The sequence below is a fragment of the Lissotriton vulgaris genome, chromosome 5 (assembly GCF_964263255.1).
Source record: "Lissotriton vulgaris chromosome 5, aLisVul1.2, whole genome shotgun sequence".
Taxonomy (NCBI): Eukaryota; Metazoa; Chordata; class Amphibia; order Caudata; family Salamandridae; genus Lissotriton; species Lissotriton vulgaris.
In genome coordinates, this window is record NC_141693.1 from 1949412987 (window position 1) to 1949439869 (window position 26883).

Below are 26883 nucleotides of genomic sequence, written 5' to 3' on the forward strand. Positions count from 1 at the left end.
AACCAGATTTGCCTATCAAGTAAAACGTTATCTGTAGAACCCGTTAGGCAGGCGTTTTGCATTGCTAATTCTGAACTCTGATTAAAATGTGAAATTTTCTTATAAGAAATGATTACTATTTGTCACAGCCTACCACATGTTGTTGGACCAGAAGCCCGGAGGACCAGAAGCCTGGAGAAGCCGCAGTCATAAAGTAGTGGGCCCATCATTTTGGATGGTCTCTGAAGATGGTTTGCAATCTGTTGATCTTGATAGTTCCATTTTTAACCAAGTCAAACTATTTATCAACCACGGCCGGTCAACCTTGAGGTTTTGCAAGGCAATTTGAGGGATTTTGGCTACATTGCATACGAATTCAGCATTAAGGTAACCTGGACTTTAGAGACAATATGTGCATTCCTTCACAAGACATGAGAGCTGTACTACTCAAAAGTGCACATCAGGGTCACATGGGAATGGGCGCACTTGAGAACTTGTAACAAACACACTTTTGGTGGCCTGGTATGGACACTGATGATAATAATTAGATAAAACAATGCAATGTTGGCTCCCCTAGTGACACAAATGCTTCTATTTCACCTCTTTCATTTGTTCCTATAAGAGGCCTTTTGCTACAAAATACAGGTTTTTATATTATTGGGCCATTTAAAAATATACCTGCAAATGTAAAATGTGTTTTGGTACTTATTGACTATCACTCCAAATGGCCAGACATAAAGCTTTTTGAACATGTCTCCAATAAAGGTGTAGCAGAATTCCTATGAATGGTATGTAGCAAGCGAATATTTACAAAGATCTTAGTGACAATGATATGCAACTTAGCTTTTCCAAAATTGAAGAGTTTCTTAACATGTATCATATCAAACATATTAACACTGCCTTCTATGACCCACAGTGTAATGGGCAAGTTGAACGCTTCAATCAGTACATTAAAGACAGTGTCAAATTGGCAATATAAACCAATCCTACATGGGTAAATACCTTAGAGCAGTGGTTCCCAAACGTTTTAGGAACACAGCACACTTTTTGGAACAACAAACGTTTGTGACCCATTTACCTTTAATGTACATAATGTCGGGCGATTTGTGAATGTAACTAAAACATTGTGTGGTATCATATTGCCATTTACAGACAGCACATTTCCCATTGAAATTGCCACTAAATCTGCACAGACATACAGTTTTACTGATAAAACTTCTGTGAAAATATATCATGTGTGCATCACCAAGTAAGTTTCTAGATTTGTTTTGATCCTATTAAAATCTGTTTCCAGCACACTTTAGAATTACAAAAAGTACAGGTACAGGTATTACCATGAGTGTATTGCAGCAAAAAAAACCATCCTAAATTGTCACATAATTCACTTAAAAACTTGTCTTACTGTCCAGTCAGGGATAGACAAGTAAACATCCATCCACATGGTAAAAGAATAAAGCAGCCTGACATTAGTCTTTTTTATTTATCGCTCTGATATTTATGACACACTAACCAAAAATCAGCTTGCGACCCACCAGTGGGTCCTGACCCACAGTTTGGAAAACTCTGCCTTGGAGGAAAGGCTGTAGGCATAACACATTATCACCTATGCACTACAGGAGTTAGTTTATTTATTCTATTGAAAGGAAAGGAACCAGCCTCTCAAATGTGGCCATGGTCATGCTGGAAGCAGTGGATTGTCAATGACTCAAACCCTGTTTCTTTTCAAAAGTCTGTGAAGAAGAGAGTGCAAGGTATGAGGCTCCAGTCCAAAAATGGTATGCTCTAAACCACAAAAATGTTGCTACGAAAATGAAAATAGATGAACCCGTCAGAGTAAACATGAAAGAAAAAGGGGCAAACCCTCCAATATTCAAAATGTATATCCATATCTCATTATTACCTTTTGTAGATTAGATTCTAGAGGGGCATACTGCAAAACAACTGTGCAACAGTCTCCAAACAAATATGTGTATAGTTGACACAAAAGCGGGCTTTTGTCTGAGCTACAGTACGGAAAAAGTGATTTTGTCCATTGCAAACCTGTAATTTCAATTTCTATTGAATTGTGTAGTATTTTGTTTTGATGTTAGATTAACAGACTTCCTTTCAAATAAAATATAAGCACCGAGCTGGACATTACGTTATTGTGTCTGTTGGTTGACTATTGAGTTCTGAGCTCTTGGCCGTACACCACCTCCCTGAGAGGTCTGACTGCTTGCCGTCACTACCCTGAGAGACAAGAGCGGGGAGGGTTGTACTTGGCCCAGACTGCTGTTTTGCCCAAATACATTAAGAACACATCACCTCAACAACCATGGTTGGAGCTCAGAAGTCCATGTCTGCCTTATGGCCCCCTTGAAATGGTTCTGACAATAGGCAAGGGCCCCAGATATGAAGACCTCATCATATATTTACAAGGGATACCCATATGTGGTTTTGCCACCAGGGGTGCATATAAAAAAGCCTTTTGCCCTCACTATATTCTGCTACTTCTACCAGAAAGTGAGCCTGGTTAAGCGTGTGGATTCAAACAGAGATGGAGGCACCCTTTGTTGTGGGTCCCCTTTTAACAAACCTAGCATCCGTGAAAGAAAATCTTTTAAAGTACAATAAAATACAAATATTGCATGCTTGGCATGACTCTCTTTTCAAGACTTGCCCAGGCTGCCCCCGGTTGCTGTCAGGGACATCAATCCTATGATTCTGTTGCTACAGCATTTTCTCCGTAAATATGGATTTGTGGGACTTTCTACATAAGTCAACTCCTTCTGCATTATTTGCAGCTTGCACCAAAATGTTTCTAGCTTAAACTGACCAAAACCGACTGAAAAGCTATATGTTGAATGCAAAACAGCAGGGGTCACCTTGCAAAAGATAACTAGTCATCATTTGTGTGCAGTGATGCACTCATGATGTGGTCATTTCCCCCCAAAAGTGTTAATATCCCTTCTTGATGGACTTGGGGATGGCTTTTGTCTAGCAAATAAAAACAAGTATTTTAGAGATGGGTCAGTGTTTGTTCGATTCAGACAAAAGACATTAACAATTTTGAAATCAAACGTTCACCACAATTCTATTTATCAGAAACATCTTATCTAATATGCATAAAGGTTTAGAGATTCAAAATATATTTACAAAACTCCAAATGAATAAATCAAAATTATTGGTTTCAAAAATCCAAAATGCATGAATGACTCTTGTGATTCAAAGTCATCTGTATCACATTAATAATTTTGAAATACTGCATCGTGCTCTCAGTGAGAAAGAAGAGAAAAGGTATTTGGGTAAGATGGGGGTGATGAGATAGGTGAGGGACTGGGTAAAGGTGGTGTGACATAACACAATAACATTACAATGTAAAAAAGAGCTTTACAGTCTAATATGATCCGTAGTTCCCTAAGTCTCTTCACACATAGGGTAAGTTAATCAATTTCATCTAATCCTATGCTGAGAGATTCCTCCATGTAAGAGAGGGTTTCATGTTCATTCATGATACTAATCCTCAAAGTAAAAAATCTAATTAATAATTCCAAGTTATAAAAACCCTCGCAAGACAACTCTTGCACAGAGAGTGTTGTGTTTCAACGAGGTTTACCCTGAAAACTACCTGACCTGGGTTATAGAGTAAGTACGTTAGAGAGGGGTCAGTGTTTGTTCAATTCAGACAAAAAGACATTAACAATTTTGAAATCAAACGTTCACCACAATTCTATTTATCAGAAAAATCTTATTTAATACGCATAAAGGTTTGGAGATTCAAAATATATTTACAAAACTCCAAATGAATACATCAAAATTATTGGTTTCAAAATAATAAACACAACACATAGCAAATAAAAACGGTATGCCTAGAAATGTAATTCAAGCATTTTCAATAAAATAGCTTCTTGTCTGACAATGGCAGTCATTGAAAATGTGTCTGTACCTTAATGTTTGCAAAGTAGGAATGACTTAACGACAACACAAGAATTTTGAAGAAACCCAACCTTTTTAAGATTTGGTGTTTCACTTTTTAAATACGTATTGTACTATATATTTCTTGTTGGAAAGAGGTACTTTGAGAGACCCTACAATGTAAACTCAAAAAGGAGAAACAGATAATCGAAGACAGCTTTTAAAACAAAGCTGAAATTCTCAGAATAAAAGAGGTGCACATTTTGTTACACGCAGGAACGTGTGATAACCATCGCAAAATTAACTTAACACAACTTACAACATCACAGTCTATCGCGGGAAAATGACACCGTGTTAACTAAGTATTCACAACATGGATGCACCATGCGATAGGCTCCCGACAACGTGTCAAAATGTCCGCAATAAAGTCAACGCAATGCCGCAAAAATGCAAAACACGAGCGCAAAAAGCAGTGAAAACCAGCGGCAGAAGGCGGGAACATGCACTATAAAAACATCAAAAAGAACACACCAAAAACAATAAAAAAGTGCGCAGCAACATGGATGCACCTGGGCCACGAGGCGCTGGCATGATGTGAAAACCAAACCAAAGACAAAGCCACTGCCAACAGGAACGCAGCAACGGCGACAGGAGGTGGGAGTCCTGCTCCACAGGAGGAGCTGGAGGAAACCGAGGCCACAGTGCTCAGTGTGGAGACCGTGCAAGGAGCTGGGAGTCCGGATACAGATCAAGAGGACCGAACACAACAACAACAGGGCGAGTAACAACCAGGGACTGGGGGGACAGGGGATATGGGCACAATCGCACACATGCACAATGATGTGTAGCACACTGCACACCCACAATGACCCTGGATAATGTCCCTGATCCCCGTGGCACACTGCAGCATACACACATAGCAAGAACAGCATATCCGCATTGACGACAATGTGGTACAATGTCCAACCCCGACACTTCAGAACAGAGGACACAACTGGCTCCGTACATGCGCAGAAACAGGCCAACTACATCTAACAGAGCAGGAAACTTTGAGATGGGAATGTACCCGTACAACCTCACATCCGTCATGTAGTCCAAATATCCATTGTCCACCATCAAAATCCAGCACCTCCCAAACAGTCACAATGTACATTGCCATACAGTCTGCATGCAAACAAGAACAATGCACCAACATACGTGTCAACACAATGTGAACACGCATCCCCCCTTCACATTGCAGAGGGACAAACAACACCTCCAGCTGAGCAGACCATACAACTCCTCAGTGATCCCGGAGCGGACCACCACACCTTCGACACTGATGCCCTACAACAGCTCATGGACATCCCAGGCAACCTACCACCAGGGCAGCCAAGCTACATAGAGGAGAACCCAGCCCCTGTACAGACCACACAGGAGGAAGCACCCATAAGCACGGCTGGCTCACAACACTTCACTGAGCCATATATGCCATTCCAATGCCAACTGTCAGAATGCGAAAAGGAGATGGCCGAACAGGTGCGGGTGGGGTCCTAACCCATGGAAGACGAACTAGATCACATACGTGGGTGTCTAATACCCTTCAGGGACCACCTACACCCCACAAAGGAGACCCACACTGCTAGAGAGACACATGCAGATGCACATTCCCAGTACAGTACCACGCCCAGAGGCATGCAATTATCAGTCACACAGCACGTTGGCTCTGCGTACAATGGCCCAGTCCACTCCTCTTACGTATTAAGTGGGTGACGACAAAGCTACATGTCCAAGCTCTAACCCACTGCCTGGGATGACATGTCTGCACCAGCTGTACACAGCACAATGTAATGTCGTAGGGCCCAGGGCCCTCATGCATACAACATGACTAAAGGGACACACGCAGATAGTATGTGGAACTGGCTACGGGCATGTGCACCCAGCCCCTTTATTGGCAGGGCCACATGTACAGTGACACCTGTGCTGGATGTGTGTGGTGTGAGTGTAAGCCAGCCCGCACGGACTGGTTGGTGCTGTCAACAACTTGAACAGTGACCTCCATTAAAATGGAAACTGAAACCACCATCATAACAGAGACAACTGCTGAGCAACATGGAGGGAGCTGGAGCAAGTACAGAGGTCACCCAATATGCAAACAGAAGTGTCTGTGAGTTGCCGTGCACTGAGGTTGGGGCACTAGAGCTGAGCGCGCTCATGTGAAGAAAATGTATAGTATTGTGTCCTTCGGGATATTCATGATGCAGCTGCAGTGGGGTGTGTTACACCTGCATCATCTTCCTCATCATCGTCCCAGGTCTCAAACACTGCCGGAGGTGACATTGCTGCGCAACCTCTCCACTGCACAGAACTCAATCAGAATCGGTCCATGGGTTGTGGTGCACCGAGTCAGTGGTACCTGGAGTGCTGAGCAGGGTATCAGGCAGATGATGGCATCCAGGACAGATGTGAGCAACTCCGTTAGTCTGCCAGTACCACTGTTTCGACTCTGGGAGATAGCAGTTGGAGGTGGTCCTGGCGATGGTGGTGTGTGCCTCCTGCGGTGATGTGACGTCCGGGCTGGTCAGGACTCGATTTGATGTGTGAGCCCTGGTGGACCGCTGTTGAGACCAGAGGCAGTGGTCAGCGCAGGGCCACAGACACATGGCGTTGATGACCCCATGGTCATCTTCTCAGAGGCCATCCAATATTCAATCAGACAGGGTCCCTGACTTGAGCTGCACATAGTTAGGATGCACAGCGGCCGGCACAGGCGTACCGGCGCAGGATGGTGACTTGCGGTTCACAGAGGTAGGGCCAAGCGGACTGAGTGGGTCCTCGACGATGTCCAAAGGGAATGTGGCGGAGGGTCATGGGGGACAGTGGAAGGTGTCCTCCAGGGCATGATGCAGAGGGCAGTAGCCCTCTGGAAGCAGCAAATGGAGGAGTGGAATGCTACAGCCTCGTTTCCATAACCAATTCAATATCAGCTACATGAGGATGCAGACTACACCCCAGTACATAGACTCAGATGCCACCAAAGTTCAACAAGAGAGTGTCCATGAATGTCGGAATACAGACTTAGTAGCACCCGCGCTGAGAGGGGAGGCAGTCTGCGATGATGCCCGTACAATGATATGAACTCTGCCATTGCTAAAGCAAGACTCAGTCCTAAATGTGTGACCTACTCGACCGCTGTGCAGGCCAGAGGCAGCGGTCAGCAGTGTCCCACAGCCACGTGTCGCTGGCTCGCGATGACCAGAGTTAGTGACACCAGGGCAGTTCTCGGTAGTGTTCAATCACCTCCGTAACAATGATTATTTTTTCCTCCTGACTGAAACGCGTCATCCTCTTACACCTTTCCTTGCGTGCAATGATATGTACTCTGCCATTGAAAAATCGATACTCAGTTCCAATTGTGTGACCTACTCGAGCACAGCGTAGGCCGTGGGCAGTAGTCCGCGTGGGCCCACAGACAAGTGTGGTTGTAATGCTATGCACAGACTTGGTCAGTATCAACAGAATATGTCTCAGAGGCATATTCTGTTGATACTGATATATTGATTCCAGCCTCTGTATTCCTGGAACTGAATCATCCCCCCTGTTTGTAACTATGCACAGACTTAGTGGCACTACATCGAAGGGAGTATAGTGATATAAACTCACCCATAATTAATGTTCTCTGCCAAGGTGTAATCAAGACTCAGTTCCAAATGTGTGACCTACTTGTCCGCTGTGTCTGCCGGTGGAGTACGTCAATGAGAAAGGAGTACTGCGGGCCTGTGTTGCGGAGGCCGTGATGGTCTGAGGAGGCTGCCAAGATCTCAGGCCTCGGGTTTAGAGATTGCTCTGGCATGTGGTGGGCCCTCTTCGACACACACCCGTGTCGGCAGGTAGGCATTGAGGCCTGGGTGCACAGGGCCTGGCAAGACTGGATCGGGCAAGTCTTGGTCCCCGAACTACAAACATATAGTGGTAATCCAGTCGCAAAAGTGAAAGGCCCTTCCCCTTAGAAAATTGTCTTTTTTTTTTAAGAGTAGGTAGTGGCCCTAAGGACCACGGCTTACTCTTAAAAAATGTTACGTTATATTTTAAAACATTTTTAGCTTCCCGTTTTCCCTCAATAAAATGCATTGCATCTAAAAAATAAAAAAAAAGAGGGCTTAATTTAAAAGCAGTCACATACATTGTGGTCTGCTTGTGGGTCACACATTGGCACTTATCTCAGTAATACTGATAAGGTAGGTCAATTTGCGACCCCCTAAGAATTGGTATTTTTCAAACCGACCAATGTTAGTGCTTATGTCGTTTCGCCAAATGCCGCACTGGTCAAGAAAAAGAACAATCAGAAATTACGACCAACGTTTTGTACGTATGGCCCTTAAAATCCAACAGGAAGTAATGTTTTGTAAAGGTGTGCTAAAACTGGACTTTAGCAAACAATAAAATACGAGAAACGGGTAAGGATTTTTTTTTTAAGGAACTTCATTTATGCCAACGTGCCAGTGCTATCTCTGACGAGGACCTTTTCCACCGATGACGTGGATCTCCTGGCTCTCCCTCCCGGGAATACAGCCAGTACCGCCACAGGAAAATATATTGTGCTTCTGTTTTACCTAATTGGTTGTTTGCTGAGAAGCTAAGTTTGGACCCTCAAACAGCTTTTCTCTGTATGTCAACACACTGTAAAACCATCCCAGAACTTGCAATAAACTAATGCTATTTGCTTTATATTGTCACAAACTGTTTTTATAATCCTTTGATTGCTGGTGCGTTTTTGACTAAAGGATTAAGCAATCTAAGAACTGAAAAGTAACAGGTGCTTATTATGTAACTGGAGACAAGGCCCAAGGATTACCTTACAATACAATCTCTTTATTGCATCATCTTGGCTAGGCAATGCCGTTCACAGTTTGACAAAAATGTTTATTAAATAGTTCATGTTCTTGTCTGAGTGTTGGATGATACACACACCCACACAAGTGCGGGCATGCAGACACACACACACCCACAAGGGGCTTGACCACCTGTTTATGAACATGTGAACATGTCCATAAAGCTATATGTAGGTGTTTGTCTCCAGTTCTCTTTTAAAGACTAAATTACACACCTAGGGCCTGATTCACGAAGGTAAAGTTACACTTTTGTGTAAGTTTACAATTGTTCGCTATTCACAAATGGATTTACGAGTAGTATGCCAGAGTTACCTGAGGTGAGGGCGCTCTCGGGTTCTCTATTCTGATGTTTTAAGTAAGGGCCTCAAGTATGAACAGTTGCAGCTTATAAAAAATACTTTCCCCTCATACATAGTATGCTTTCATACTTTGAATTTTGGTATATAACAACTAAACCAGAGATGTTTCAAGTTGTTTGTGACTTAAGGTGAGGTACATTTTTTCTCCTCCTCTTTTCTTTGTGATTGGAAAGCAGGCACTGCTCCACCTTCTAATTTTATTGTGCTCCAGACAGAGTAGGCTAACTGGAGAATGTTCCTCTAGGCTATCAAACGATCACACAAAATTGTATAGCCAAAAAAGGAGGTGGCCTAGATGTTGTGTTCAGGCAATCATTACAAATCACTAAAGTTGACGACGTTGCCATAAAACAATGTGATGCCCTTTTCACCAGATGCAATCCTACACCGTCTTCCTCCTGTAACTTCCTGCTCCTTTACAGACCTCCACCTAGCAATGCAACATTCCCAGACACACTTCTAGACAGTGTTTCAAACCTGATAACACTACACTCCAATCTATGCATTCTGGGTGACCTCACCATTTGGTTTTACAAACCCATTATGCCCCATCCCAAAACAATCACAGCAGGCCGAGGCGCACTGAACCTGCGTCAGATTGTCCACGAACCCACATACATCGCTGGACACATCTTAAATGTAATTTCTGCTAATACAGAGCTAGTTACCTTTCAAACGATAAACCCAGTCACATGGTCAGACCACCATTTGCTTGCCTTCCAACATAAAACAACACTAAGTGACGCACCTAAAACCACCTTACATGCAACCATCTATTGCCACTGGAACAAACTCAATTTGGAACACTTAGAAACACAACTAACATCCAGTACAGATCAGGAAACAATACATTCTGTTAAAAAACTATATTAGTGGCTACAGGAAGTTTTTGATATCCGATACCATTAAAAACCACACAACAGAACAAAAGAAAACAAGAACCTTGGAGAAACACATAGATAAAAGAGAAAAAACAACAAATTAGAAAGCTGCAACGAAGCTGGTTCAAAACAAATGCCAATAAAGACAAACGTTGTCTACAGAACATTAACAGATTATATAACTCAGCTATCAAAAAAAGAAAAGAAAAGATACTATTTAGAAAGAATTCGAAATGCTAATGTGCAAATAAAGAATTCTATAAAATTCTCAATAAATTTTATAAACCATATTGCCTAGAAGGAGATCATCTCATTACTCAAGGTTTCACAGACAAACTACCAAATCATTACACGGAAAAAAAAGACATGTCGGACTCATACTTAAAACACAGACAAAGCATCAGCACTAACCCTTTTACAAAAAAACAATCCAAGAATACTCTAAACCAGCCTCTCCGTTCCTTCCAACACATTTCACACGTTGCATTTATGGACCTGGTCAAACCAAACAGGCCTGCCGTCAGCCTTCATGACCCACGTGCCGCATGGCCTGATGATCTGGGAACACTGTCTGAAGCACAGCTTTCCAAACTTTTCATGTTGGTGACACACCTTTTTGTGAAAACATTTTCAGGGACACAGTAACGCGAGGAAGCGCAGCGAGCGAGCCCGAACCACCTATGGGGGTTCGGGCCCCACACCCCACACACACCACCCCACAGACACACCACCCCACACACACACCCCACACAACCCCCCCCACACACAACCCCACACACATCCCACACACACCCCATACACACCCCACACACACCCCCCACACTCCCCACACACCTGCCCCACACACACACACCCCACCCCCCCGCACTCACACCCCCCACACACACACCCCACACACCACAACGCCCCACACACACACACCCCACACACACCCACACACCCCCCACACACACACTTCCCCACACCCCCCCACACACACCCACACAACCCCACACACACACACAACTCCACACACACAAAAAGGCAAGTGTCCGTCTGTAACACAACTGGTGCTCATGTAAAGTGCTCTGATACCTTTGGCTCTAGTTTGCTCAACAAAAAAAGTTTGGCAAAAGCTGCATGGTAAAGCGTAAAGGATGTTTGCTACCATTATTTATCAACGTAATTGCTTTCTTAGATTTACTCCTTTCTCCCTCCCCCCAATGATACTTATGCAGATGTCATCTAAAGCGCAGCCTCTTTTAGGCAACCTTTTATTCCCTGCAGTCCATCAGGGGTTAAAACATCTGAAATAGCAATCAAGGATGAAACCACGGCATGAAAAAGTCTGTCAGACCAGCTGCTTTCTCGTTGCGTTATAGTTGATACACTGTATCAGGCGCCCATTGGCATCAAAGGGCTTCAGCCCCCACCGCCCCGCCCGTCGTGTGTGGCAGCCCGGGACAGCTCACAGCCGCACCTGAGCACTTTACAGGTCTTTAAAGACCTTGTGCATGTTAATAGGGCTTTATTGTTGTTTCACCCCATCTAAGAGCCCCTGCAGCCCGACTCTGCCGATTGCCGGCAGACGTCATCTCATCTCATCTCATCGAAACGCGCGACACACCGATATATGGGTCGCGACCAGTGGTTGAAGTGGGGGAAAAAAAGTAGGGGAACTGTGGGTGGAGAATCAGGGGGCGAGAATAACCGAAGATTGAATCAGTGGGCAGAGTCAGGGGTGTGGGTAGAAATAGCAAAACATATCAATTTTTTGTACGTTTAGCATTTCACTGACCAGTTACAGCTTAAAACGTTATTTAATTAGAACAATGGATAAACATGTTTATTTGAGGTTTAATTCAGGAAAAAGCAAACACTCATTGGGAATACAGGTTCATGTAAAGTGTATGAAATATAAGCAGGAACAACATGTTACCTTAATGCTTTTACTCTCATTTTCAGAAATCCATGATTATTTTTTGTCTCAAACATTAAGGTCATAAATACAAGGCTCCTCCTGTACACATGTGTTAAGCAGGGCTCAGAAGAGAAAGGGACTCTTCAGGAGAATCTAGACTCACGGAAACCCACAAAGGCTCCTTTATATTCATGTCAGCCAGCTAGCTGCTCAATCATAATATAGCAAAAAGAACAACTGGTGGACAGAATGCAGAACAATATCATACATTCACCCCAGTACGGAGATCTGGGCCTAAATCCATTGTTTCTTTGCTCACCATGCCATTGCAGTTTGGACCCAGCCATATGCAAATCAGTCTTGATCCTGAACCCAATGGGAACAGTCCAGCCCGAACTGCCAGGCCAGGTCCTCCCTGGACTGGAAACAAGCATCTTAGGACCGATTTCGGGCTTTCAGCACTCATCAATCAGGATAGCTTGATTCCAGCGCCATGGAGAGCACGGGACTCATGTCTGAGCAAACCTGTCCCACTTGGGTGACAAATGCAAAAAGAACAATTGATGGACAGAATGCAGAACAATGTCATACATTCACCCCAGTTCAGAGATCTGGGCTTAAATCCATTGTTTTTTTGCTCACCATGCCATTCCAGTTTGGACCCAGCCATATGCAAATCAGTCTAGATTCTGCGCCCAATGGGAACAGTCCAGCCCGAACTGCTAGGCCATATGTATTCAAGTGTCCTTTCTTTCGGGAAGTGAACACAAAGCAGTACCCACTGAAATGCACATAACATATTGATCTTTGATATGCATGGTACATGTTCTTTGCAGCAGGCATATTACCCCTCTGAACTACCTTGGATGAGTAAAACAGCCACTAGATAAAACATGCTCCCATTTCTCTCCAGCAGGTACATTGATCACCATAGTTATCTTGGCACTTGTATTGTTCACCGAAACCTGCTGAATATACAAAGAACTTTGCAGTGTATTTAAATCTCCTGCACTTGTACAAAACCGGTCCCCCCAAACTAAACTGGCCCCCTACCCTTCAAGTCGCCCTGGGAAACGCCTGCTCCTGCCCTTTCACTGCTCCTGTCCAGTCAGTACTCCTGCTCATGCTCGATCAACACTCCTGCTTCATCAATTCCCCTGCCCCCTCCCTTCTCTTGGCCCGTCACTTCACCTACCCGTCACTTCTCCTGCCCTGTTCACTGCTCCTGCCCTGTTCACTGCTCCTGACCTGTTAACCGCTCCTGCCCTGTTCACCGCTCCTGCCCTGTTCACCACTCCTGCCCTGTTCACCGCTCTTGCCCTGTTCACCGCTCCTGTCCTGTTCACCGCTCCGGCCCGCGCACCGCTCCTGTCCGTTCACCGCTCCTGTCCGTTCACCGCTCCTGCCCGGTCACTGCTCCTGCTCATGCCTAATCACGGCTTCTGCCCCGAAACCTCTCCTGCCCCGTCACCTCTCCTGCCCCATCACCACCCCTGCCCGTCACCTCTCCTGCCCCGTCACGTCACCTGCCCGTCACTTCTCCTGCCCGGTCACTTCTCCTGCCCGGTCACCTCTCCTCTCCTGCCCTGTCACGTCACCTGCCCGTCACGTCACCTGCTTGTCACTTCTTCTTCCCGGTCACTTCTCCTGCCCGGTCACTTCTCCTGTCCGGTCACTTCTCCTGCCCGGTTGCCTCTCCTGCCCTGTTGCCTCTCCTGCCTTGTTGCCTCTCCTTCCCCGTCACTTCTCCTGCCCCAGTCACTTCTCCTGTCCCTGTCACTTCTCCTGTCCCGTCACTTCTCCTGTCCCGTCACTTCTCCTGTACCGTCACTTCTCCTTCTCCTGTCCCATCACTTCTCCTGTCCCATCGCTTCTCCTATCCCGTCACTTTTCCTGCACCGTCACTTCTGCCCCGCTCACTGCTCCTGCCCCATTCACTGCTCCTGCCCCGTTCACTACTCCTGCCCCGTTCACTGCTCCTGCCCCGTCACGTCTCCTGCCCGTCACCTCCCCTGCCCCGTCACCTCTCCTGCCCTGTCACCTCTCATGCCCCGTCGCCTCTCCTGCCCCATCATCTCTCCTGCCCCGTCATCTCTCCTGCCCCGTCATCTCTCCTGCCCCGTCACCTCTCCTGCCCATCACTTCTCCTGCCCGGTCACCTCTCCTGTCCAGTTACCTCTCCTGCCCAGTCACCTCTCCTTTCCTGTTGCATCTCCTGCCCCGTCACTGCTCCTGACCCGTCACTTTTCCTGCCTCGTCACATTTCCTACCCCGTCACTTTTCCTGCCCCGTTACTTTTCCTGCCCCGTCACCGCTCCTGCCCGTTCACTGCTCCTGCCCATTCACTGCTCATGTCCGGTCAGCACTCCTGCCCGTTCACCATTCCTGTCCCATCACTTCTCCTGCCCCGTTCACTGCTCTTATCTGTTCACTGCACCTTTCCGTTCACTGCTCCTGCCGGTTGCCGCTCCTGCCTATGCCTAATCACCGCTCCTGCCCCTTCACTTCTCTTACCCCCGTCACCTCTCCTTTCCTGTCACCTCTCCTGTCCCGTCATTGCTCCTGACACATCAACTCTCCTGCCCCGTCACTTCTCCTATCCGTTACTTCTCCTGCCCGGTCACCTCTCCTGCCCTAGTACCTCTCCTTTCCTGTCGCATCTTCTGTCCGCTCACTGCTCCTGCCCAATTCACTCTGTGTACAACATTAACAAATTCCACAAGGTGTCAAGTTCCCCACAGTACTCTGTCTGGGGAAAGCTCCTCTGTAATCACCAACTCCGATCTCACTGGCACTTGATATGCTAAAGGCAGAGGGCGGGCGCATTGTCATTCGAAAGGGGGTAATCAGCCTAATCGGAATGACAATGGGCCTGCCCTCGGTCTATGCGAGCTCAGGGGGGGGCGGGGGCTGCTGCAGCCTCTGAAGTTCAGAGAAGTGCGAGCAGCCCCTGGAATCTAATGAAAAAAGTTATTGTTTTTAAGACGGACTATTCTTCTTGCCGTCCCTGGATGCTTTTTTGAAAGTAAGAAGTAGGGGAACGGACTGAAAATAATTTTTAGAAGTAGGGGCACGCCGTGCCCTTCCGTTCCGGCCCACTTCTACCACTGGCCGCGACACAGTAATGTGTCACGCCACACAGTTTGGAAAGCTGTGGTCTAAAGTATCGAAGGAATTAAGAAACCTTGGAATGACCATGGACTCCAAGATATCGATGAATGTCCAAGTGGACAAACTAGCAAGATCTAGCTTTATTACTATAATAACTCTGGAAGGAATCTTCCCCCATTTGGGATTTAGCATGTAATGTGCTATTTCCAGCAGTTGGCTTGCGATATAAAGCCTTGACAATTCTATTTTCCCTAATTTCAATTCTCAGGTCGAGGTAGCTCACTGCCACTGAGCTAATCTCGCCTGAGAATTGAAGGTTGGCATCGTTGTTGTTTAGATGTTCTACATATTGTCTCGCACTTTCAGCAGACCTCTTCCACACAAGGAAGAGGTCATCAATGTACCTATACCAGGTAACGATCTTTTCTGTCCATATAGAGTTGGTAGGGGACCAGGCTACCTTGTGTTAAACTCAGCTGAACTACAACTTTTATCTTTGGGACTATCCTTTGCCCCTGAAAGTACCTTCGATTATGCGAAAACAAGAATGGACATTTACAAAGGGATCAGGAAACTTAAATTGCGCAAACATCATCTGTTAAAAAGAGGTAAAGAAACGCCAACACCCGAAGTACCCTTTGTAAATGAACAAACTGAAAGAGATCAAATGTTTAACACCCAGGAAAGGCAATTTATTGAGGAACTAGCGGAAATGGAAACAACTCAAACACAAGACGGTGATTCATCTCTGGAGTTAGCAAATCTAATAGAAACAAATACAATTTGCACTACCAATTTCAAACCTCGATCCAAATTTGTCCCTATAATGCCTAGAGATGGGATAGACATTTACCATGAACAGATCACGAAGGAATTGAAAGACCTAAATATGACTATAAACAAACCAAAAAACAGGAAAAAAAGAAATATGGAAAAAAGATATAAACAACTGATGAGCAAACTATCTAAAAACAGACAAGTGGTGATAAGAAATGCAGATAAAGGAGGCAATCTAGTTATCTGGAAGAAAACAGACTATTTACTAGAAGCCCAAAAACAACTCACGGATCAGGAATGTTATCGCAGATGTGATCCAACTATTCTGAAGTTGACAAATGAGAAACTATATGTCAAGCTACTTGCGTGGAAAAGCAAAGGATTGATAAATAAGGAGGAATTCTTATTTTTGAAAAATACTACACCAACTACACCGGTGCTTTATTTCATCCCAAAGCTTCACAAAAACAATTTAAATCCGCCGGGTAGGCCTATCATTTCTGCAATAAACAGTTTGACTGAACATATGTCGCAATACATCGACCACTTTCTACAAGAACATGTCCAACATTTACCCTCATATTTGAGAGATACAGGAGACTTCCTGGCTAAAATAAAAGATATAAAGTGGCAAGCGGACTTTCTATTGATAACAATGGACATCACCTCGTTATACACGAGTATCAGTCATAGAGATGGCTTGCGAGCCACGGAATTTTACCTGAATCAAAGAGACACTGTTTATGTAGAACATAGCAAAATGTTATTAGATATGATGGAATTCTGTTTATGTAATAACATCTTCCTCTTCCAACACAACCTGTACCAACAAATAAGAGGCGTAGCTATGGGAGCTAGTTTCTCCCCTAGCTACGCCTGCCTCCATATGGGGTGGTGGGAGGAATTGGTTCTCCATCGAAATTTCAGCAACATACTAAATGATCATGTGAAATGTTGGTGGAGATATATCGATGATCTGTTTATTATATGGAAAGGCACCAAATCTGAGGCAGAAATATTCATCGATAAGCTCAACCAGAATGACATCAACTTGAACTTTACTGCAGATATTAGCCCTACAAATGTAACATTCTTAGATGTAGAGGTGTTTATCGAAAATGGTAAAATAGAGACAAAAATACACAGAAAGCCAACAGCTGTTAACTCTATACTACATGCAACCAGCCATCACCCGAAACACCTTATAGACAGCATACCATACGGTGAAATGCTACGGATTAAACGTATATGCAGCACACCAGAAGAACTCTCCAAGGCACAAGAATCAAGTAAGAACAGATTCCTAGAACGAGGGTACTCTATAAATTGCATTGAAAAAGCAATCACTAAAAGTAACAAGGTAGATAGAAACACCCTTCTAGAAACAGCCTTAGCAAAACCCAATACACAAGCAGTCAACACAGAGAAACCACAGAAAGATGACTTCAGAATGATTGTGAGCTACAATAAACAAAACCAAGAAATAGGTCGGATTATTCGAAAAAATTGGCCCTTGGTCAAGAATGATCCGGTACTAGGTCCTCACCTACCTAGTAAACCAACAATCACTCATAGGAGAGCACCGAATATGAGGGATAGATTGGTAGTGAACAATCCAATAGAAGTCCCCAAAAAGAACTGGTTTAACCAGAGACAAGGTTTCTACAAATGCCAAACGTGTAAAGCTTGCTTGAATGGGGTGAACAAGAAGAGTTTTGCACTAGCATTTGATAAAGGGGAACAAAAGATTAAACATATGCTAACGTGCAAAACGGAATATGTGATATATATCCTCGAGTGTCCCTGCAATTTAAGATATGTGGGAAGTACAAAGCTGCAGGGACACAAAAGAATATTGCAACATATACGAGCAATTAAAAATAGAGACCCAAGTTACCCGGTTGCCCGTCATTTTAATGAAAAACATCAGGGGGATGTCAAATCACTGAAATACTACCTTATTGACACAATACCACCAAGCAAGAGAGGAGGGGATCGAGATGAAAAACTACGCAGATTGGAAACTAGTTATATATTAAAGCTAGATTCCAAACAACCGTATGGGCTTAACATAACGGAAGACCTGTATACATGCCTGTAACGAACCCCAAGAGAAAGGTAGTATAGAAACAGGGATAATAATAATAAAAAATACAGTGAAGGTAGCTGAATAACAACATATACCCACACACAAAAATCCCCCCGCACAAAACATACATGAACTTAGTGTACCATATGAGAAAAAGCCGCAACATAAAACAACAAAAATAACATAAAAAAGGTTTTAATCGTAATTGGATTTTAACATTACATATCATGAATAAGAAATCATGAATTGTATGTTACCTCACACTGTTTATGGTGTTTTTCCTTCTCTCTCTTTCTGTTCATTTGGGTTTACACAACATCACGTTTCTTTTTCTTTCCTGTTGTATTATTGTCCTTATCAGAGGCTTCTGAATAGGACTTTTTAATCCACACTAAATCTGTTCAGAAACACACTAATGGCCCCAAAAATCAAGGTTATGGATACTAGATTTATGCAAATGAAAAAATTGTAAGCAATATTAATTTAAACACGTATATTTGTACAGAACCAAAAGAGAGAAAAGTTGTTTTAAACAGATGTATATATATTTATTTATTTATTTATATATTTATTACACTCTTTTTAAATCTGGTTTAAGGTATTTATACCGTGATACAATGCACTTTATTGCGAAATTTGCACTCAAATATGAACTGATCATGTACGTATTATCATGTGAATGTATCCTAGGGTATTTATACCGATATAAAATGCAGGCCATTAGAAAATATGGAGCTAGAAAAGCCCATATAGTGATTGTACAGATCTGTTAATATAATTTGAGCACTGTCACTTTAAACCGCATCACCAATTGAAAAAGAAAAAAATGCAAATGTTGGTATATAAGTAACCAGGTGACCATTTACTGTGTCATGTGATCAAGGTACGTCAGTACCGAAACGCGTAATGGCCGACTGAGCAGTAGCGAATAAACCAACGATTTTTTCTACTAACCTGGGTCTGTGCTCCATGTGTCTCTTCGTGAGAGCGCTTGCGTCCTGCCTGCGAAGTGGAGTGGCGGCGATATATATATATATATATATATATATATATATATATATATATATATATATATTCCAGCAAGAGTTTTGGCGCAAAGCTGCATTGGCCACTTCCAGCGGCGGGCCCAGGACGGGATCGCCAGTCCCTTCACACACTAACCAACTCGTTCACAATCCTCAAGAACGACGTCCAGGCCACAAGTAGTTTTCAAAACTGGATTTATTCACAGCCCTACTCGACGCGTTTCGGGAATTACCTTCCCTTTCTCACTCGTGAGAAAGGGAAGGCAATTCCCGAAACGCGTCGAGTAGGGCTGTGAATAAATCCAGTTTTGAAAACTACTTGTGGCCTGGACGTCGTTCTTGAGGATTGTGAACGAGTTGGTTGGTATATATATATATATATATATATATATATATATATCCAGAACACCCTCCAGCGTTTTAGAAGGTAGGAGCCACACACGGGGACTTGGAGAAGAGGTTCTTTATTGAGTGCAGATAGGGCGTGATGCATTTCGGCGTGAGCCTTCCTCGGACGCCTCTGCTCAACTGAGAGTTAGTGCGCCCAGCTGTTATAAGTCTCTGCGGCACTCGTGATATATATATATATATTAGTTCAGCTTAACAAATGTACATATTACTGATAGTTACATTATTCTATGTTTTCAACATGTATATAAGTGACTGCATAAATAAGTAAATCTTTTACCTTAACTATTTATCTATGATTGCTTCACTATAGAGTTATAAAAATATATATAAATAAATAAATAACGTTAATTACAACAACATTTGAAAGCCAGAGTATTTAATGCATCTTAAATCTACATATACTAGCTTCCTTTATGCATCTATATACCTTCCATGTACTTATGCATTACTTTTCTTCTAATTTAGCATATCCAATGCACTACCCTATGTCTCACCCTAAACCTCTATCAATATATCCTCTACCGCCACTCTCTCATTCATCCCAAACCCCATATCACTACTATGATCCCCAAAATAGCCCTTTCTAGACTCTTCCCTACTCTACCCTAACTCACTTTCATATTTCACTATACTGATTCACCACTAATCCTTTATGGGTTCTGGAGTTGCCTGCTACTCACCGAAAAAGCATTTTGACACCTCGTCAGGGGTAGTAAGTGCTGTATAAATGCAATTACAATACAAACGACTGGATAAATTAAGGTTTTGAATACTGGAAAAGTGGTTAAAAGTGTTAAGCCCTTGATTACTACATCTATGGGTGACCTTCTGACTATCAGTAGCATTTTGGTTAGTGTCCTATGGACCTTTGGCAAGTATAGTAAAAACAGAGTGCATGTCCAGTAATTCTGCATAAAATTGCTAGCACCCTCTCGGTCAGGGCACAGCAGCCTTTCTAAGAACCTATAAGCTGGTACTTCCGGTTCTGTTTGTCTTTCCCTTGGAGCATAACCTCATTACTTGTGTCCTTCCACTGCATACTTGTCAGGCACTGCTTTTTTCTTTTTCAGGAAGCACTTTATGAGAGTGCATGTGTTTTGTAGCTTTTTCCTGCGTATGCTGCTTCGTTCCCTCGTACCCACTCGCACCATCCCCTGCACACTCCATGTTGCTCCTCCTTCTCTCCATTTCAGCTTGTGCTCTTTTTTACTAATGATACAGTTGCAAACAACTACCAATGCAAGGGTGTAGCTTGGTCAATAAGATTGGGGGTGGGGGTGAGCTTCAGATTTCCTAACAGTCACGCTGGGTATCTTGTTAAAACATATTGTAGGAGAAGCACTACACAACAGGAGTGTAAGAGGCAGTGGAAAGAAAGTGGAAAGAAAGAGGGGGGAGGGTTGTTAGGGGGACTTAGAATTTTTTTTCATACTAATCACCCTTTTCAAAGACTTCAAAACAGAGACGAGAGAGGGTGCGTTTGTTTTTGTCAGTGTAGGCATGTGCATCACAACTGACTGAAAGCACTTGTACCCAACTATTCAAGACAGAATATATTTTTAAGGGAGGTTTAACACCCCAAACACCCCCCCCCCCTGAAGCTACACCCTTGACTATATGTATGAAAAGTATACTCAAGCACAGCTCTCTACTCTCCTCTAAAATCATTAGCTTCTCATTTCCATCTCCCCTTGTCTCCATAGATGCCATCTGTGCAGTATCTATGACAACCACAGGGAGCCAGAAACCTCTTTCTTATTACATTTTCAGGGCTCTGTTTACATGCAGGATGCCTGTATTCCTCCCTTGGGTGATTGCATTACCGGAGCTGGGAGTGAACACAGCATAGGTTTGCCAGGCACCTCCTCCACCCAAGTATTGCTATGAGTTTATATTATTTATTCAACTACTGCAGAGTTTTTGGGGATTTGTACAGGGTTGGCTTGGCTACTCCAGATGTCTCAGGCCCCACCCTGCCTGATGTCAGTCAGGGGCATGGCTACCACTGGTGCAGCAGGTGCACTGGCACCGGGGCCCAGAGTCATGGGGGGGGGTCCACTGTACCCTGCTAATTGCTTTATTTTACTACCACAACAATCAAAGTAAAAAAAGGGGATCCACAAAGCTTTTAGTCAGAAAAGCAACTAGGTGCACAGCCTGAGTGAGCGCACTGTATACAAAAAGGGCTATAATTACGTGGTGCAGATGGGTGAGTGGATAAGCCTTCTGAACCACTCGGTTTAAAGTAGACTAAGCTACCAAAATAGAGATTACGGGTTTACCCAATGCACTCAGACAACAGTGAAACACATATGATGTGAACATGTATACAGAAAGTACAAAGAACAAAGCGACAGAAGTATCTCGGAAGCTCCAGAGGGAGAGTAGTCCGTTGGAGTCCTTTATTATGTCAAACAGCCAGCCGACACGTGTTTCATCGCTAAACCCGTAACAACAATCAAAGTAGCCATTTTCCTTGCTTTCTCCAGGACCCAAGGCTTGCAACCTATGCTACTAAGGTAAGTAAACATGTGTTGGATGCTCCTGACAGTCCCCTCTGTGATCAAACTGTCAGGATCAAACACAAGTTGTCTTCACAGCGTGTGCTGCAGGAGTTACAGTCTTCGGTCCTTTGCAAGCCACCTGGGATTTATGTCATTGCTCCCACCCAGGTGTAGAAGGGATTGTCTTCACTTCCGCTGACTGCCAAAGCCCTCCTTCCTTTCTTCCAGCAACTCTGAGCTGAAGTCAATAACGTTGTGCAGTAGCTGCTCACTAATCTGTTTAAGCTCGTTTTAATTTGTATATAGTAATACCTCATCAGTGATCAATAGTGAAATGTTCAATGGCACATGACACCAAGGGCCAGATTTCCAAAAAAGACATGCAATGCAGTGCAGTGCAGCACCCAAAAAGGCTACACTGCAATGCGTGACAGGTAGGGAGCAGGAGAGTACTATATTTAGAGATATGGCTCCTATCCTCCCCACTCCCTAACGCGCCAGGCACACACTGTAGCTCCATTTTGCTAGGGTGCGTGCCTGGGTCTAGAAGGTTTTCTACATGAAGGGCACTCTTCTTGTACAAAATAGAATGCCTAGACAAGTTTAAACACTTTCCCCACTTTGTACGTGTGCTGCACAGTGCAGCGAGCATGCAAAGTCATAGAAGAAAGGAGAAATAAAAAAATGCTCCTCCTAACGCCTCATTCAAATGGCATTAACTTTTGGCGCTAAACCCTGTCTACTATTGTTTGTAAATCAAGGTAAGAGATGCAGGGCCCAGCACTGCATAAAGCCATTCACAAGTAAACATGTTACTAATTTCCACAGTGCTCAAAGGATAAAGGAAAGAACGGCCACCCAACGTACCAAAATGTGAAGGCTAACAGCCCCAAATATCAGTTACGCTGGACCTTCGCTCAGGATAAAGACTTTTTTGTACTTTTGTTTGTAGTTAGGGGTTTGCATAAAAAGGAATGGGTGGTTGCATGAGAATGCCCATGTACCACCCATGTAACACCCGTGGCGCTGAGTAAAGGCAAGCAAAGCAGTGCTTTGCGCTGCTTTGCATTACTTTCAAGGCACTTTACAGCATATAAACAGTTCTGCACTGAAAAGTAAATTAGGAAAAACACATTTTGTGCTGGTTAGCATTACCTTTGTGATGCTAACCCAGCGCAAAATGTTTGTAAATCTACCCCCAAATTCTTCTACTCAGTGCTGAGGCTTATAGATGGTTTCAAATACAGAAACATTGCCTCGTGGATTTCAGGTAGGACACAAAGTGATGAGAAATGTGAGAGGCTTATATTTGCTTAAGTAATTCGTGCAGGTTTCTTCTTCACACTGAGCTATGACCGCAAGCACTACTTGCCTGGCGGGACCGCCACAACTTCGGCAGTCGGTCCTGTGCTCCGTTGCGGCGGCAGGCGGACAAAGTGTGCCCGCCATCGTAATAGGCCCCTTTGTCTTTTCCCACAAGCCTGGCTACTAGTAGAAAGAGACGAGGGCTGAAGGAGTCCATCTCCAGCCACAATGGAGAAGTGTGGCTCACCGGTTAGAGGCGGCAGACCCAGAAGCAGAGGTCGGCCCAGGACCAGGGTTCAATTCCCGACGCAGCAGGGTACGGAACCAATGTCAGCGGGCTCGATAAATCTCACCTCGGTGCCTCTCTAACCATGGGTCCCATGCTGCAACTCTGGGCAATAGCTTGCTTAATCTCCACAACGGCCCCCTCGCTGCTGGGGATGCCTGGCTTCGCCTTGGGGGTGTCCAATAGGGACCATCTCACAGGGAAAGCCAGGACGGGTTCCCCAGCGGTACACAGCGCCAAGAAACCCTGGGGTGAACGTGCGCTCTACAAATTCATACTAACATAACATAACAATCAAGCAGCAGGGTGCAAGACTCGGGTTGTGAGCATCACTTAACCGCATCGCTGCTGCGGCGATTTTTGCGCTGTGCGGCTGTTTTCCCTTTTCCGCGATACATGACGAGCTCAGCTCGTCATCAGCACACGCCACCCGTGGGTGATGACGAGCTGAGCTCGTCATCAGCATCGAAAGGGTTAAAAGCAAAGGTCTAAAACAAACTCAGGGGTGCGTGCAGGAATGGCGGAAGCATGTTTGTAGGAGGTGCTGGAGCACCCCAAGATAATTCTGCTGAGGTTCAGAAGGGGCATTTTCATTTTGGCAGCCTCGAACAGTCTGAATTGTCACACTTGCAGCAGTTTGATGGTTAGTAGTTGAGTAAGTACAGTGGCAGTGTGCGGTGCAAACTGCAGTGGCCTCCTGACGAGGTCCCGGCACTTTTTTATTTTTTTTATAAATTAAGCACTGCTGCGTGATGTCAAATGTTTTTTTAACACAAAACAAAATGTAAATACTTCTAAATTAAATTGACAAATAATTTAAATGTATCAGCAGTAAGAAAGCTTCAAATGAGGCTTCCAGTTTTTTTATAATTTTGAGGCGTGATGGAAACAAGGATTTGAATGCGATCAACAGAAACAAGGCACTTTACTTGTATGATTCTGTGCACAGGAATTAGGTTTTATCGTGCTACTGTTTGTGTGCTACATAGGTCTTGAAGTAAAGCTCCATGATTGAGGCAAATTTATCGGGCATTTAAAGAGGCCGGTTCAATGTAAAATCATCTCCATGTAAAAGCAGTACCACAGCCAACATGCTTCATTCGTTTAGGAGAATGTGCTCCAAAATGCACCACAGGATACCCACTGTTCTCCCACATTCTTCTGCCGAATGGGCATGATTAACCTGCTTCACTTGGTGTAACACTTGGATTTTTCACAACCCCTATGACTTCACTGACATGACATTGATGGCAGCACCTCCACACTGAAAATTGTTCCAGCACCACTGAATATGTCATATATGTCATATATTCCTGTGTCTACTTGGATACTTTAAATTGTAAAGCCAATGGGTTTTACTTTAGCATACAAAGACTATTTGTTCAATATTTTTGTGCAACATGCCTCGTTCTGTACCTCTTATGTATGTGCCTTTTTTTATTACACAAACTTAAAGCGCAAATAAAGCACAGGCATTAGGCACAGAAGGCAGCAGGTTGCACATAGACTCAGCATAAATAGTCTGTGCACATCTGTGTATGTCTCTGTTTGTCTGTTTGTAGGCATTAACACAGGTAAAGTCAGACAGATTGGCTTTCCCAGTGCTTGTTAGGTCGACAAACTGTCTGGCTGCAAAAGATCTATTGTAGGCCAAGAACTTACAGGGACTTACAGTCCACCTATTGCTTACCTTTGGTTGAATTTCTTGCCACTCTCATATGTTTTCTTCTTAAGCAATAGCTTTCCTTGTCCCAGCTTGTTCATCATATGTTTGACCCTCCCCTGGAGCATAACCTCTTAAACATCTCTCTGATTGGATGGTTTCTATGCTACCACAGTTCATTATCAGGGAATACTTTTAAAGTTTGTTGATCACTCCATGAGAGTGCATGCATTTTCCAGCTCTCATTCTCCCCTTCGTATGCTCCCGCAAGTCCCCATGCTCCATGTTTCTCTCTTATATACTTCTCTTCCAGGCCCACTTCTTGTTCTCGCCCTTGTGCTCTTCTCCCTGTTCCCATAGTTGCAGTCAATTTTAGGCACTACTCTTTCCCTCATGTGCTTCTCCGCTCATCCCCACACTCTGTGTTCTTCTCTCCCTCACGCTTGTTCAGTGTTTTTATCTCCATGTGTTCTTCTCCCCTGTCCAAAGTTGTTCTCAACTGCATGTAATACTTTCCACTCTTCGCCCCCACCCGATCCCCAGTTTGCTCCTCCATTACCACCAACCCCTGTGGATATTTTGTTTTAAATTTCGACTTCCGGGCTATAAAATATTTTTTATTAACTGATTTAAGTGGCCATCCATACGCCATCTTGTATCCGTCAATAAAAATGGTGCCCATCTTGGATTGGTACATAAACAATTGAAGCAAAAGGCGCCTGAGTCATGCACCAGTGGAATGACCAGTCCGGCAGTAGCAGTCCCATCATTGCACCTTTAAAAAAACATTTTGATGATGCTGAACATCATCACTAGATGAAATGGGTAGGTAGCATTTCTGATAGCATGGCCACCACTCCTTGCTCTAGCCAGAAAACTGTCCAGCATCAATGACACTGCAAAAATGGTGTTAGACTGGCCTCCCAGTATAGGCTGGGCCGCCAGCAACTATTTCAATGGCACAATTTAATGATTCTCTACTACAAAAGCTTAAGGAAGGCTTGACTTACATCCTTAAGGCAGCCCTGAGGAGCAGTCGGCCTGGTCGGGTCTCCTCATTAATGTTGAAAAGTGTGTTGTCCACCGCGGTGTAGGCCTCCAACGATGGTGAGATCTTTGATGCCGCTGCAGCGATGAAATACCAGTTTCCATAATACTGTGAAGGGAACTGTGAGAGAGTAAGAAGAGTGGGAGACATTTCCATGGCATTTCAAGGGCCATCGAAGAGCAGAGGGCAAAAGTCTTTCCTTTTCTGTGTCCGCCATCACAAACAATCACAAACAATAGGTGCTCTAGAATGGTCATTGGTTGGATGATGCCATCTGGGCTTTTGAAACTTATCGTGACGCCATTCTCTAAATGAGTACAAGGCAATGTTCACAAGGAACTCATTTAAACGGAACAATATACAGTCCGCAACGAAAGTTGTTGCTCTGATTTAATCATAGTCAAGATTATTTTGATTCATTATTGACCTTATATTGAGTCACAGAATGAATCATATGCATTTGTATTCCATAAAGAGCCCGCAAAAAAAAAAAACTTTTCATTAAGAGTATACCTAATTTCAGCCAAAGTAGGTAATTTTATTTTGTAGTTTGCTCTGTATCACGACGTATTACTTAAACATGAATATGGAGATATTTACACAAAAAGAAACATATATTTTCCACATTTAAAGTTATATTGTGACCCCAAGTGAAGTGACCATAACCTATTTTAGTGAGTATTGTGTGACATGGTGGGAAAACTGAGACGGTTATTGGTGAGTTTTGAAAAGGATGAGTGTTGGATCTGGCCCTTTTGGCAGGTTCACCCCGAAACTTTT

At 43.9% G+C, this 26883-nt stretch overlaps 1 protein-coding gene across 4 annotated transcripts in view; it reads right to left on the minus strand.

Moving 5' to 3' along the window:
* APOM (apolipoprotein M) overlaps positions 1–26883 on the minus strand; it is a 107927-nt gene that overhangs the window by 40120 nt on the left and 40924 nt on the right. For 2 of the 4 annotated variants that reach the window (XM_086924615.1, XM_086924616.1), the window contains exon 2: positions 26066–26211. In XM_086924615.1, coding sequence (XP_086780741.1) covers positions 26066–26211 — 146 coding nt within the window. Of the gene's footprint in view, positions 1–26065; positions 26224–26883 lie in introns of all 4 variants that reach the window. The other 2 variants (XM_086924613.1, XM_086924614.1) reach the window with 1 other exon arrangement.